This window comes from Lithobates pipiens, unplaced genomic scaffold (genome assembly GCF_037356315.1).
Source record: "Lithobates pipiens isolate NorthernLeopardFrog02 unplaced genomic scaffold, aLitPip1_a1.2 Scaffold_19, whole genome shotgun sequence".
Taxonomy (NCBI): Eukaryota; Metazoa; Chordata; class Amphibia; order Anura; family Ranidae; genus Lithobates; species Lithobates pipiens.
Genome location: NW_027507764.1, coordinates 86055698 through 86071085, shown reverse-complemented (window position 1 = coordinate 86071085; position 15388 = coordinate 86055698). Strand labels below are relative to the sequence as shown.

The 15388-nt window shown below is 42.8% G+C and overlaps 1 protein-coding gene across 1 annotated transcript in view; it reads right to left on the bottom strand.

The window, feature by feature from the left end:
- Positions 1 to 15388, bottom strand: part of RAB18 (RAB18, member RAS oncogene family) — a 57427-nt gene that overhangs the window by 10274 nt on the left and 31765 nt on the right. The window contains exons 3-4 of the mRNA XM_077491032.1: positions 14835 to 14896; positions 958 to 1030 (exon numbers count right to left, since the gene is read on the bottom strand). Coding sequence (XP_077347158.1) covers positions 958 to 1030; positions 14835 to 14896 — 135 coding nt within the window. The remainder of the gene's footprint in view (positions 1 to 957; positions 1031 to 14834; positions 14897 to 15388) is intronic.

Below are 15388 nucleotides of genomic sequence, written 5' to 3'. Positions count from 1 at the left end.
GCTCTATGCAATAGAGCATGGGACTTGCTCTTCTTGGTCCCCCTGCTGGTGCTCCTGGCTCATCTTCTCTAAGGCATGCCAGTATTGAAAGACGATTTCTATGGGGGGCACTTGTGTGGGCTCACTTCTGAGTCAATAGATGCAGACAACCCCAATCACTTGCTTTGATTGACAGCCGTTGGCTCCTGCTGCCTCAACAAAGCCTGAGAGACCAGGAAGTGAGAAGAGAAGTGCTGCAGATGGGCAAATGCTGAATCGAATGAGGGCTCAGGTAAGTAAAAAAAGGGATGAGGAGTGATACAGATACCTAAACATTTTTACCTCAAGGAATGCGTTAACATAAAAAAATTAAATAAAAAGTTTCTGGTTTATATTCACTTTAAAAGGGGTTGTAAACCATCATGTTTTTTTTCACCTTATTGCATTAAGGTGCAAAAACACCTGGCAGTCACCAGCCCCCTTGCTTTACTTACCTGAGCCCCTTAATCTCCTCGGCGGGTGACACGCTGTCCTGTCCCTCTCTCCATGGGGTCCTGACTCTTGATTGGATAGATTGATAGCAGCGCAGCCATTGGCTCCCGCTGCCGTCAATCAAATCCAATGATGTGGGCGCCGGGGGGGGGGCAGATTCCGGCATTCGTGTCTGTGGACGCAAATGCTGGACTCGGGAGCGCGCCCGCAAGGTAATCCCTCTGGGACAGCGCTTCTCTTAGGGGGTTTTCTGTTCCAGTGAGGAGCCACAAGAGCCGCCGGGGGACCCCAGAAGAGGGTACTCGAGGCCATTCTGTGCAAAACGAGCTGCACAGTGGAGGCAAGTATGACATGTTTGCCATTTAAAAAAAAAATAAAAAAACAATCCTTTACAATCACTTTAAAAAAAGCAGAATTCTTAATGTGCCATCAATTAAAAAAAACAAAAAAAAACAAACAAACCACACACACACTCACACTCCTTACCCAATATAACACCTTGTGCACCCCTGTAATAGCTTGGAGTTAGGGTTCGGAAACGTTCTTGTCCAGCAGTATCCTATAAAACAAAATAAAGATAATATAATTTATCTTCAAAAAAGTCACTTTAACAAGCGAGCTGCGTTTATATATTGTACCATACCACCATCTAGTGGACAAACAGTATCACTACAACCAATGAAAAAAGTCATGGTAAGATGAGAAATAAGGACCCATAAAATCCACCAACAAAAATACAGTGAATTAGAACACTGCCTTCTTGAAAACAAAAAAAAAAAAAAAAAAAAAAAAAAAAGGGGGGGAAACATTTGTCACACATTAGCAACACAAATTGGGGGGGCCTTCACTAAAAGTAGTGCACACAGAATCTGGTGCAGCTATGCACCAATCAGCGTCTAACTTCAGCTTGTTCAATTAAGCTTTGCTAGCAAAACCTGGAAGCTGATTGGTTACCATGAACAGCTACACTAGATTCTGTGCGCACAGGTTTTAGTAAATCTCCCCCCAATTAGTCATAGGTCAGGCTGCATCTCCTTTAGCAAGTTTTTCTGGGCAGCCATATTTGACAGTTTGCAAAGTTCCGAGACAGATTTAAACATTTTATTATGGAAAATGAGAGATTTTCACTCTGAATAGCCAGTGGTCAGGGTTATGTCTCATTAAGGCACATTGTGATTTTAGAGCGGAGGAAAATTTAGGATTTGGGCTGTAACCTTGCAATAATTCTGTCAACATGATTGATAAATGTGTTTTTTTTGGTTTTTTGTTTGTTTTCTACTCGGAATCATTCCTTTCACAAAAAGTGCACTGAAATTTTACAACCGTTTCACAGAAATATTCAGAACGGTCAGCACCCCTATATATCTTCTTCGGACAAAACCCCATGTTCTTTGGTTACCCACAGAATTCAATGTCCCCATCAGCCACTAGATTGGGGCTTTTCTTGCTACATCTGTGTGTGCATCCTGACCAGAATTTTCTCATGCTTGACGTTAGGGCCATTAGAAGACAAGGACACAGACAACTTGTTGACATTTTGGTAGAAGGGCAAACATCTGAGCAATACCCATCTCCCAAGACAAATAAAAAGCACGCAGGAAATGAAATGAATGCTTTTATCTGAATGCAGACTTTTCATGCCTTTCTGGAGCATGCGCTGCACTTAAGAGACACAAGGGAAAAAACGTGGTAACTCACATCCATGTCCTACACCTGTAACATTTCTCCACTGAAATACTTTATTGAACATTCAACCTTCAGAAAATGTCTTGTCTATACTTTAAAACCTTGTCAAAGTGAAGAATTAGGATTTCTAACACCCCTAAAGTGTTAAATGATTAGACATTTTGAAAATGTATCTCACCACACTGTACAGAATGTACTATACTGTACAGTGAGATTAGCAAGGGTCAAGTCAAGCAAAGAGTTTTCCCTGAAGTTTATGTTGCACAGAGAACAATATCCAATTGTAAGTTAGTCTGCCCTAGGGGAGGGATGCCCGAGGTGTGCTTATCAGATAAACATAGCAAACAAACCCGTACTACAAAATACAACTAGGGAAACTTCAATAGTACACAATTAGAGAAAATAATAATAATATAAAAATTTATATATATATATATATACACATACATACATACATACATACATACATACATACATACACACACATATATACATATATACATACATACACACACACAGGTCCATAAATATCATCGGCTCACAATTCTAAACTTTTTGGCTCTTATACACCACCACAATGGATTTGAAACGAACAAGATATCCTTTAACTGCAGACTTTCAGCTTTAATTTGAGGGCATTTAGATCCAAGTCAGGTGAACGGTATAGGAATTACAACAGTTTGTATATGTGCCTCCCACTTTTTAAGGGACCAAAAGTAATGGGACAATTGGCTGCTCAGCTGTTCCTTTGCCAGGTGTGTGTTATTCCCTAATTATCCCTTTCACAAGGAGCAGATAAAAGGTCCAGAGTTAATTTCAAGTGTGCTATTTGCATTTGGAATCTGTTACAGTCAACTCTCAATACAAGATCCATGGAGCTGTCACCATCAGTGAAGCAAGCCATCATTAGGATGAAAAAAACAAAACAAAAAAAAACCCATCAGAGAGATGGTAAAAACATTAGGTGTGGCCAAATCAACTGTTTGGAACATCCTTAAAAATAAATAATGTACCAGTGAGCTCAGCAACACCAAAAGACCCAGAAGACCACGGAAAACAACTGTGGTGGATGACCGAAGAATTCTTTCCCTGGTGAAGAAAACAGTTGGCCAGATCAAGAACACTCTCCAGGCAGTAGGTGTATGTGTGTAAAAGTCAACAATCAAGAGAAGACTTCACCAGAGTGAATACAGAGGGTTCACCACAAGATGCAAGCCATTGGTGACGCTCAAAAACCAGGAAGGCCAGATTAGAGTTTTCCAAACATCTAAAAAAGCCTTCACAGTTCTGGAACAACATCCTATGGACAGTAGAGACCAAGATCAACTTGTACCAGAGTGATGGGAAGACAAGAGTATGGAGAAGGAAAGGAACTGCTCATTAACCAAAGCATACCACCTCATCAGTGAAGCATGGTGGTGGTAGTAGTGTCATGGTGTGGGCATGTATGGCTGCCAATGGAACGAGTTCTCTTGTATTTATTGATGATGTGACTGCTGAGAAAAGCAGCAGGATGAATTCTGAAGTGTTTCAGGCAATATTATCTGCTCAGATTCAGCAAAATGCTATAGCACTCATTGGACGGCACTTCACAGTGCAGATGGACAATGACCTGAAGCATACTGCGAAAACAACCAAAGAGTTTTTAAGAGAAAGAAGTGGAATGTTATGCAATGGCAAAGTCAATCACCTGACCTGAATCTGATTGAGCATTAATTTCACTTGCTGAAGACAAAACTGAAGGGAAAATGGCCCAAGAACAAGCAGGAACTGAAGATAGTTGCAGTAGAGGCCTGGCAGAGCATCACCAGGGATGAAACCCAGTGTCTGGTGATGTCTATGTGTTCCAGAATTCCGGCTGTAATTGACTGCAAAGGATTTGCAAACAAAGTATTAAAAAGTGAACGTTTGATGGGTGATTGTTAATCTATCCCATTACTTTTGGTCTGTTAAAAAGTGGGAGGCACATATACAAAACTATTGTAATTCCTACACCCGATTTGGATTTAAACACCCTCAAAATTAAAGCTGAAAGTCTGCAGTTAAAGCACATCTTGGCAATTTCATTTTAAATCCATTGTGGTAGTGTATATAGCCAAAAAGATTAGAATTGTGTCGATGTCCCAATACTTACTTACGGACCTGACTGTATACATGAGTATAGGTTGACCTGAATATAAGCCTAGGCACCTAATTTTACTACAAAAAATTGGGAATTATTGACTCGAGTATAAGCCTAGGGTGGGAAATGCAGCAGCTACTGGGAATACAATGCCCATCTGCAGCCTCACTGTGTCCATCTGCAGCTGTACCTGTGATAACTAAACCAGTGTGTCATACAGTCTGTTCGGCGGCCGTCCATTTAGACAAAGCTCCGTCTCCTCCCCGTCTGTGATAGACGGAACACCGATAGTTTCCCCAGCAATGTATCAGTGTTCCTCTATCACCCGCTGTTTTAGTAATCACAGGTACAGCTGCAGATTGGCACCCTCACTCGAGTATAAGCCGAGGGGGGCTTTGTCAGCATAAAAAACAGTGCTGAAAAACTCAGCTTATACTTGAGTACATACAGTAATCATTTTTAAAAGAAACCTTGAGGCTGCTGCCGACTTCTCATTCGCTAAAAGCTAGCTGCCTAGTTATGAGTGGCATCCTCCGAACTCTTCTCTAGTCAAACTCGGACTTTGTTTTTACTCCAATGATACAAGGGCTTTTTCATGCTCTCCTCACAGCTCATGTAACCAAACGGCTTGCAGTGGGAGCAGACACAGAAGAGCAACAGCAAAGAGTGCTGGGGGACCCGAGGAGGAGGATTGGGGCCACTCTGCAATTCCATTGCACAGAGCAGATAATTAGAGCACATTTGCTATTTGAATATAAAAAAATATAAAAAAAATTGAGCCTTTATAATCACTTTAAGATATTGTTACAGCTTGACCGAAATCTGATTTTTCAGAATGACTGACGTTGGTTCCCATCCCAAGACAGGCTGGGGGTGAACCCCTACATGTTCCACAGACCCAAACAAACAAGCATGTTCATACAACAGTGGTTAACCGGAAAAATCATTTGGCAGCCATATGGTGCCTGTACAGTTTGTCACCATACAGAGTACATAGGCACCTGAATGTGCGCATTACCAGAGCATTTTGCACTGCTTTGCAAATTCAGAATAAGTGCTTTTCCTCTACCCAATAAGGTCTTTCATACTTCCTGCGGCAGAGGCAAATGAACTTGTGCAGTAACTATTATGCAATGTAAAGCTCACGCTACCATTTTGTAAACATCATTACCCACATGTACAACATATCCGATTTGTTTATTTACAATGAATATATATATATATATATATATATATATATATATATATATATATATATATATATATATATGCAGTAATCAACTAAACAAATATTTCTGTGTAAATTGAGTAAGATAGAAACAGAGAACAAGCATTAGACACCACCACTCAGCATCTACTTGCTCTTCTTGTCCTCCCTCCACTGACAAACATGCAAACTGGGATGATCTGCCAACTTCCACTTTAACATCAGAAATAGATCACAAAACACTGACCTTCACCCTAAACAGGAAGTTCTGCTTTATGCCCTCCACCCACTCTCCTCTTCTGTTATTGCCCCTTTTTGACAGGCACCTGCTCCCACTTCCGGTTGGATCACCCACGGCGATCCACCAAAAGTTCACCCCCCATATCCTTCTGGGACACACAAGGCTGCGGGACTTTTCACAAAGCGCAGCTCACACTTGCACAGTGGGAAGGGAACTGTGAAGCTGCAAGGAATCCAAGTCAGCTGCCCACAGTAAACATTCCACCGCAGGAACCCAAAGACCGGTGAAGAAGCAGTTTGGATGAGCACAGAGCTCAGCAGCTACAGCATTTTTAGCTGTTGACTTAATTTTTTTTTTAACACAGGGCAAAGAATCGCTATAACTGCACACGGGCCCTGGATCCTTAAAACATACCTCCCAACTTTTTGAGACGGGAATGAGGGACAACTATTAGCAAAAGTATGCAGGCATAGGACACGCCCACTTATGGCAAAAAAAAAAAAAACACAAGCTTAGTTAACCCACAAGTGCTTTTTTTTAACCACCTTTATACTGCAAATGCAGCAATTTCGAATTTGGATGAAAGGTTTAGCACGTGGAAACACTTTTTGAAAGATAAATAGTGCATTTTATATACAACTGTATAGATCAGACCAAAATGAGGGACAAATGAGGAAGAAAGAGGGACATTGCTCCAAATCAGGGACAGTTGGGAGCTATGTTAAAACATCTTCATGACTTATGAATGCATACAGGAAGAAGATAGATTCAGTTTATACGACACCTAGCCAAGACCACCTGTTGATTAGATTTCTATAAATTCCTTCTAAGGCCCATCTCTTAACATTTCCTGAAGTATATCTTTTCACATACCATTAAACTTACGTTATGTGTACTTTGGCATATATTCCCTTTCCCCTTTTGCACTGAAAATTTATCTAATGCTGTTTGATATCAAATATTTGCTCAAGAGAAAAGACAAAACATCAGGTTCATGTTAAACTGATCTGTCCTACAAAAAAGGTAACAAGTAGTGTGAAGTTCAGGCACTTTGTGGAACCTGTAAGAACGTCTTATTCTGTAGACCTATCCTTGTGTCCTTCAGATCCCATGCTCAGGCTGGACAACAGCTTCTCTCCTGAAACCCATGCATTCCTGTTCATTGTAGAAGTTGGTCTAACAAACATTGTTAGCGCAATATGAACTTTCTGTGCACAATCAATTTAAAGGCATTGTACACTGTCAAATGTTTTCATCGTTTTATTGTATTAGTGTACTTATAATCCCCATACTGTTTGTTTGCCTTGTCCTGTAAAGATTAACTCACATGTTGTAGATGATGTTTGTTGTGTCAAAGTTGATCAACTCCTTATGTCCATGCAGTAATTCACCTTGTCCCCATTTACCAGTGGGATAAGCAACTTCATGTCTTGGGTCACATGCATCCCTAGACATTTCTCTGTGCTGTATCAAATGTTTTATGAAACAAATACATCTTGGAGCAGAGGACATCCGTGCCCGCTCAGTCTCTGCAGAGCTCACACTGCTCTATGGGTGGCCGGGAGTAAAATGGACTCTGTTGTGGGATTAAACCAGACTACCCTACAATCTGATCTGCCTAAATGGAAGAGAACGATCCCTTTCTGTTTTTTTTTTTTTTGCGAACTGGATCAGACCTGGAGGTAGGCAGGTGCAACCGGACACAAGTCCATTTACACCCACCTGTCGATAGAAATGCATGGACCTTACAATCAGGTCTGCCTGAACAACTGACAGGCAGACCTCAACAGATCGCCCATGCGAAAGAGGCCTTAGACTACAGAGGTCATACATTTATCTCTGCAGCGCCACGCCACAGATTTCTACAGACATTTCTGACACAGAAATGTGATGATTTACTCTGCTATAGACTCTGCGTACATGCCAACAAATGACAGCATGAATTTACACAATGTAAATCTTATGCAGGTGAAAAGCACAAGGAGCAGGTAGGAAGGTTTGCAATGCCTGTAAAGCTCCACATCCCTTCATAAATCATTTCCTTCAATTATAGAGAGAAGAAAGTGTGCATACTTTCTTAGTTAACAGAGGCAGAATACTTTGCTGTCTCTAAATGGTCATTAACCAGATCAAGCTTTCAATGTGCCACTGATATTTTGCAAGTTGGATTGCGGTTGAGGCTTTATGGCAACACACAGTCAGTCAGGCATTCTTATATAAAAGTGAAGATAACAAATGTGAAGTGTGGTAAAGCAGGATAAAACATAGTTAAGAAATATCTTTACTAAATCTGGATTCAATGATCTGTAGCGCAGGAGGTCCGCTTTAATTCTATCACAATCCCTTAGCCCGTGTACACACGATCGGAGATTCTGATGGAATGTGTCCGATCGGAGCGTTTTGTCGGATAATCCGACTGTGTGTGGTCTGCATCGGACTGTTTCCGTCGGAATATCCGTCGGACCAAATTTTCCAACTTGCCGGAAATATTTTCCGACAAAATGCTCCGATCGGACATACTCCGATCATGTGTAGAGAATTCCATTCGGACAAAGTGCCACTCATGCTCAGATCAAAATTCCTACATCAAAGCTATTGGCTACTAGCCTGAACGTAGCCCCGTCGTAAACGAAACAACGTCATCACGTTCTGAACGATTGTATTTTCCCGACAACTTCGTCCGACCGTGTGTATGCAACAGTTTCGGACATAATCCTTCAGGCAAAATCCGACGGATTTGGTTGTCGGAATCTCCGACCGTGTGTACAAGGGCTAACTGTGATGCACCAAAACAGACCAGAAATTGGACATGTAAAAATGATATTACAATGTATTGTACTGCGTTACACTGCACAACAGTGAGCTGAAACACATGTACATCAGACGATGCATTGGCCACGCCAATGCAAAAGAATGAAATGCTTCCATGGCTACTGCAACACACTGCACTGGTCTAAATAGGCCCCAATAGTGACAGCCTTGGCAGAAATATTAATCTTCTAAAAAGGCATCGTCTAAAAAAAAGGTACCTACACAAGTATTATTGTTACTATGTGACCTGTAGAGGAGCTGCAGAAATTCAATAAATCTAACTGACCATTAAAGCGGTAGCAATTTATTTATTTTTTAACACCTGCAAAGCAAAAGGCATAATGAGCTAGTATGCAAATACTTACCTTAGAACGAGGCCCCGACATCTGGCCCGATCCACGCCGAGGGAGCTGACATGCTCCCTCGGCGTTTCTTCCGGGTATCGCGGCTCTGGCGCTGTGAGTGGCCGCTTGCGCGCGGGAGATTTCATTCCGGCCGGCCGGCCACTGCCGGATTTTCAGGCCGAGAATCCCCTTGTGCGCATGCGCCGCTGCAGTCAGCGGCGCATACCGAGGGGAATATCTCCTAAACCGTACAGGTTTAGGAGATATTTTTTTTACCTACAGGTAAGCCTTATTATAGGCTTTCCTGTAGGTAAAAGTTAAAAAATTGAGTATACAACCACTTTAACCACCTTCAGACCGGACCATTTTGCTGGTAAATTTGGCACTGCGCTGCTTTAACTGGTAATTGCGCGGTCATGCAATGTTGTACCCAAACTAAATTTGCGTACTTTTCTTCCCACAAATAGAGCTTTCTTTTGATGGTATTTGATTGCCTCTGCGATTTTTATTTTTTGCGATATAAACGTAAAAAGACCGAAAATTTTGAAAAAAAAATGATATTTTCTACTTTTTGTTATTAGAAAAATCCAATAAACTCAATTTTAGTCATACATTTAGGCCAAAATGTATTCAGCCACATGTCTTTGGTAAAAAAAAAAGTCAATAATTGTATATTTATTGGTTTGCGCAAAAGTTGTCACATCTACAAACTAAGGTACGTTTTCTGGAATTTACGCAGCTTTTAGTTTACGACTGCCTATCTCATTTCTTGAGGTGCTAAAATGGCAGGGCAGTACAAACCCCCCCAAATGACCCCATTTTGGAAAGTAGACACCCTAAGGAAATTGATAAGTGGCATGTTGAGCCCATTGAATATTTTATTTTTTTGCCTCAAGCGATTGAATAATGACAAAAAAAAATAAAAAAATTTTTTTTTTTTTTTTTTACACAAAGTTGTCACTAAATGATATATTGCTCACACATGCTATGGGCATATGTGAAATGACACCCCAAAATAAATTCTGCTGCTTCTCCTGAGTACGGGGATACCACATATGTGGGACTTTTTGGGAGCCTAGCCGCGTACGGGGCCCCGAAAACCAAGCACCGCCTTCAGGCTTTCTAAGGGCGTAAATTTTTGATTTCACTTCTCACTACCTATTACAGTTTTGAAGGCCATAAAATGCCAAGATGGCACAAAACCCCCACAAATGACCCCATTTTAGAAAGTAGACACCCCAAGCTATTTGCTGAGAGGCATGTTGAGTCCATGGAATATTTTATATTTTGCCACAAGTTGCGGGAAAATTACAAACTTTTTTTTTTTTCACAAAGTTGTCACTAAATGATATATTGCTCACGCATGCCATGGGCATATGTGAAATGACACCCCAAAATAAATTCTGCTGCTTCTCCTGAGTACGGGGATACCACATATGTGGGACTTTTTGGGAGCCTAGCCGCGTACGGGGCCCCGAAAACCAAGCACCGCCTTCAGGCTTTCTAAGGGCGTTACAGTTTTGAAGGCCATAAAATGCCAAGATGGCACAAACCCCCCCCAAATGACCCCATTTTGGAAAGTAGACACCCCTAAATTTAGGGGTACACTAGTGAGACTAGGTAATAAATGGCGGGTGCCCTGAAACTATAAAAAAAATAACTAACCAACCAGCGTCACCTGTAACAGTTATATGGTGATCACTGGTGAAAGGGTTAACTAGGGGGCAATCAGGGGGCTTTATGCGGTAGTATATGGGGGTCCCTGGCGCTATAAAAAGCTGCGGCGAACCTAAATACCTACCTGCCTAACTAGCGTCACCTGTGACACTAATACAGTGATCATAAAAAACGATCGCTTATTAGGCTGGGTTCACACTGGAGCGATGCGGGAACGCCACGAATCCGCGGCGGGTTCCCGCATCACATGCCTCCTGGCGGCAGTTCACACTGCCCTATGCGAACTGCTGGGAGTGTCAGTGAAATGTTAATGACACCCCCAGATCAGTTCGCATATCGCAGTGCAATCTGCAAACTCGGATCGCATGGTGTGAACACCCATGCGATCCGATTCTGCTGCGGACCAAAAAAAGGGTCCCGTGCGAGTTTGCGGCGGGTGCGACACGAATTCAGCCATACTATCTGTATGGCTGAACTCGAATCGCACAGAGATCGGATGTGATTTGCACTGCAGTGCGGTGCGAATCACATCCGTTCTCATAAACCGCTGCAATGTGAACCCAGCCTTAGTGACACTGGCGACGGGGGGTGATCACGGGGTTAAACCTTTATTGGGGGGGGGTTAGGGGGGTACCTTAGAACTAAAAGGGGGCTAACCCTAACTGCCCTAACAGTTATTACAGTCACAAATGACACCCGCCGGGTGATCAGGGGGTTAAACCTTTATTGGGTAATAAATGGCGGGTGCCCTGAAACTATAAAAAAATTACTAACCAACCAGCGTCACCTGTAACAGTTATATGGTGATCACTGGTGAAAGGGTTAACTAGGGGGCAATCAGGGGGCTTTATGCGGTAGTATATGGGGGTCCCTGGCGCTATAAAAAGCTGCGGCGAACCTAAATACCTACCTGCCTAACTAGCGTCACCTGTGACACTAATACAGCAATCAGAAAAACTATCGCTTATTAGGCTGGGTTCACACTGGAGCGATGCGGGAACGCCATGAATCCACGGCGGGTTCCCGCATCGCATGCCTCCCGGCGGCAGTTCACACTGCCCTATGCGAACTGCTGGGAGTGTCAGTGAAATGTTAATGACACCCCCAGATTAGTTCGCATATCGCAGTGCGATCTGCAAACTCGGATCGCATGGTGTGAACACCCATGCGATCCGATTCTGCTGCGGGCCAAAAAAAGGGTCCCGTGCGAATTTGCGGCGGGTGCGACACGAATTCAGCCATACTATCTGTATGGCTGAACTCGAATCGCACAGAGATCGGATGTGATTTGCACTGCAGTGCGGTGCGAATCACATTCGTTCTCATAAACCGCTGCAATGTGAACCCAGCCTTAGTGACACTGGCGACGGGGGGTGATCACGGGGTTAAACCTTTATTGGGGGGGTTAGGGGGGCACATTAGAACTAAAGGGGGCTAACCCTAACTGCCCTAACAGTTATTACAGTCACAAATGACACCAATGCAAAAAAAATAAAAAATAAAAATAAAAAAGCAATTGGTGTCACTGTGACTGGGGGGGCAGGGGTAATTGGGGGGTGATCGGGGGGTAAAGGGGGGGTGTGAGTGTGCCTGGCATGTTCTACTGTATGTGTGGTGTGTTGGTGCAACTCACCGAACCTCTCTCCTCGGTGCCGGAACGAAAAATACAGACACTGAGGAGAGAATACATCACTTCCTCTCCTGTGTTTACATTACAGGAGAGGAAATGATGTCACGGGACATTTTCATTCGTCGGGAGCGATCGCGAGGGGGTGGCCATGAATGAATGGCCGTCCCCTCGTCCGGGATCGCTCCCGAACGAATACCGACCGCCGCAGGCACCGGGCGGGGGCCCGATCGGGCCCCCGACCGGCGGGCAGGCAAGGACGTACATGTAAGCCCTTATGCCTGCCCGTGCCATTCTGTCGACGTACATCGTCGTGCGGCGGTCGGGAAGTGGTTAAGTGTGGATGTTTGTTCACAAATCTTTTATAGAATAGTTGTGCAACTAAAATGCTATATCACAACAGTGCCAACAGAAATAAATCAGCATTTGCACATTTGTGTCACAAGTGTCACAATTCTCAAAACCAGAACAAGTATGCAGCTAGGAAATCATAACTAACCAGCATACAGAGTTGGTGACTAGCATATTTTTAAACTGGAGAGCACACAGATTTCTCGAAATACAGGTTCCATTTAAAATGGGTCAGATTCTAGAATTTTTCAGCAAATCGAACATCATTAGGATTGTATGCTGAGAAAGGAGCTTTATTGCTGATCACAGTACAAGCAATGTTTTAGAGCACATGGTCCCTTCATCAGGTAGGCAGTGACAGAAGTACAGCATAGTGCTCCTTAAATACAGGCACAGACCCTCCCATGATGCTTAACCACTCCTGCAAAGATAGTAATTAGCTGATTAACTCATCCAGTTAATAAACACCATGAATCCCTCTATCAAATGGGCCAGCAGACACGGTTGGGGTTTCAGGCCTCATACAGTAATACAAAAAATGAAGTGAAAAAGAGGTGGACTTTGCAACTCATAACAGTGTTGGCACCGTTTGCACCATGAAAATGACAGCAGGAAGTTTAACACTTTCATGTGTGTACCATACCCAGATCCGAAGCAAACCATCATCAAAACGAGTTGTTTTAATTTGATTAAGCTGAGGGACGGAGCAAACCACTTTGAGGGCATGGCCTGGTTGGAGTCTAGGTTGAGGTTGCCATGAACATCGATCAGAGGGATTGTTCAGATGTATGGCTAAAAGGAGACCTTTCTTTCTCATAGCCTCTGGTTTTGACAATGGCGCATACAGCACATGAAATTCCAGCTGCCCATGGCACCAACACTATAATATATTATATATATAATTTTTTTTTTTTTTTTTTTATACACACACCCTGAGAACCATATCTACTGGCCCAGGTGAAGGGGAGATTTCAGGGTGCTTATTACTACTAGCTTATGTAATTGTTAAAGTGGATGTAAGCCCTCAAAATATACCCAGTGACATGAGCAGCCTCAGATGATACACAGAAAAGAAAAATCTCGCTACAAGTTTTACAGGTATATCATTTGTCTTCAGCTTTCTGCACTCTTTAGGAAGTGCATGTTAGAAATTTTGTTTCCTCCTTCAGCCCTGGGAGTGAAGTCTTATACACTGTGTATGAGCCGATTGGAGGAAAGGAACAACCCCCACCCCACATAGGCAGAAGAATGAAGAAACTTGCAGAGCTGTACTGTGAATAGGTAAGCTGCCTGCTAATCTAGCTCTAAGTTCCCTCCCTGACACAAATTTTCAGCTGCTTTATCTCAAGTGTCAGAGAACTTGTTAGATGTTATGCTGATAACAGAGGAACGGAGCAGGAGAAAGCTAGAGAGATAAGTAACACTACAGATATATGTGTCCATGTCAGAGTTCAAGAATGGGGTTTACAACCACTTTAAAGCGGAGGTCTGCCCACCCCTGCAAATATTAAGAGCCAGCAGCTACACATACTGCAGCTGCTGACTATTAACAATAGGACACTTACCTGTCCTGGAGTCCAGCAATGTTGACGTAGGTGATGTTTCTATCAGCTGTCGGGTGCTGCCGCCACCATTGCCAGTGAGGGAACCCAGTAGTGAAGCACTATGGCTTTACACTGGGCCCCTACTGCGTATGCGCGAGGCCCCGCTGCACTCTCCCACTGGGCCAGCAGCGGGGAAAGGAGGAGGAAGAAGGGAGCCGAGCTGACCTAATGCGTCGTGGCCTGCCCTCCCAGAAGTGAGGACAGGATGCCTGTAAAAGACATGTATCCGTTCCCCCCCCCCTCCAGCCCGAGAGGTGCCAAATGTGGCACCAGAGAGGGAGAGGAGACAAATGAGCAGAAGTTACACTTTTGGGTGGAACTCCACTTTAAGTATCACTATGGGAGTAGTCATGTATTTTGTGGGAGGAGGCTCTCTGATTGGTCTGTATATAATGGACTCTGTGTGGTATCACTATTTGCTGTGAAATGTTGCTTGTACTGTGAATAAAACTCTTTGGAGCATACAATGTACTGGTGAGATTGGATTTCTTGAAGATTTGTGGCAAGCAGCGCCATCAGTTTTATATCACTGCAGCACTTGTCAGAGTTGCTCTGCTCCCTTTATAACCTACTGATTCTAGAATGTTTCTTGCTGCATCTTGAAAAAAAACAAAAACGAAAAAAAAAAAAACACACACACACAAAAAAAAAAAACCCACTTCATATAGGCAAACTATTTTTCTTTGTACTTACCCAAATTGCCAACTTTGCTTTATTACCATCAACTGAAATGGTTTTCACCTTAAAATCAACACCTACAAAATAAATCATAGTTATAGAATTTGTATTGCAAATAAGTGGCTATTTTTTTTTTCAATCCCTGCACTATGACACAATAGATCTATGTGTGACTTATTATGAATAGACAAGTCCTTTCACGTTCTTCCATTAGGTGTTATTCATGGATGAAAGCAGAGTTGGATAAGGAGAATAAAGCCCTATTTGTAGAAGTATTATTTATGGAGCAGCTCTCTCTTTGATTTAATACGTAAAAACAAGGAGAGAGGAAGGCGCAAGCACCTAGTGCATTACCGCAAAAGATTTATTTGAACAAATAAAATGGATAAATATTGGATACTTACAAAAGTGCTACTGGTAAAAACACTTGGGGGGGGTTGATTTACTAAAGGCAAATCCATGGTGCACTACAAGTGCAGTTGCTGTAGATCCAAGGGGGGCATAAGGAAAAAAAAAAACTGAATTTTTGCTTGCATGATTGGATGATAGAAATCAGCAGAGCTTCCCCT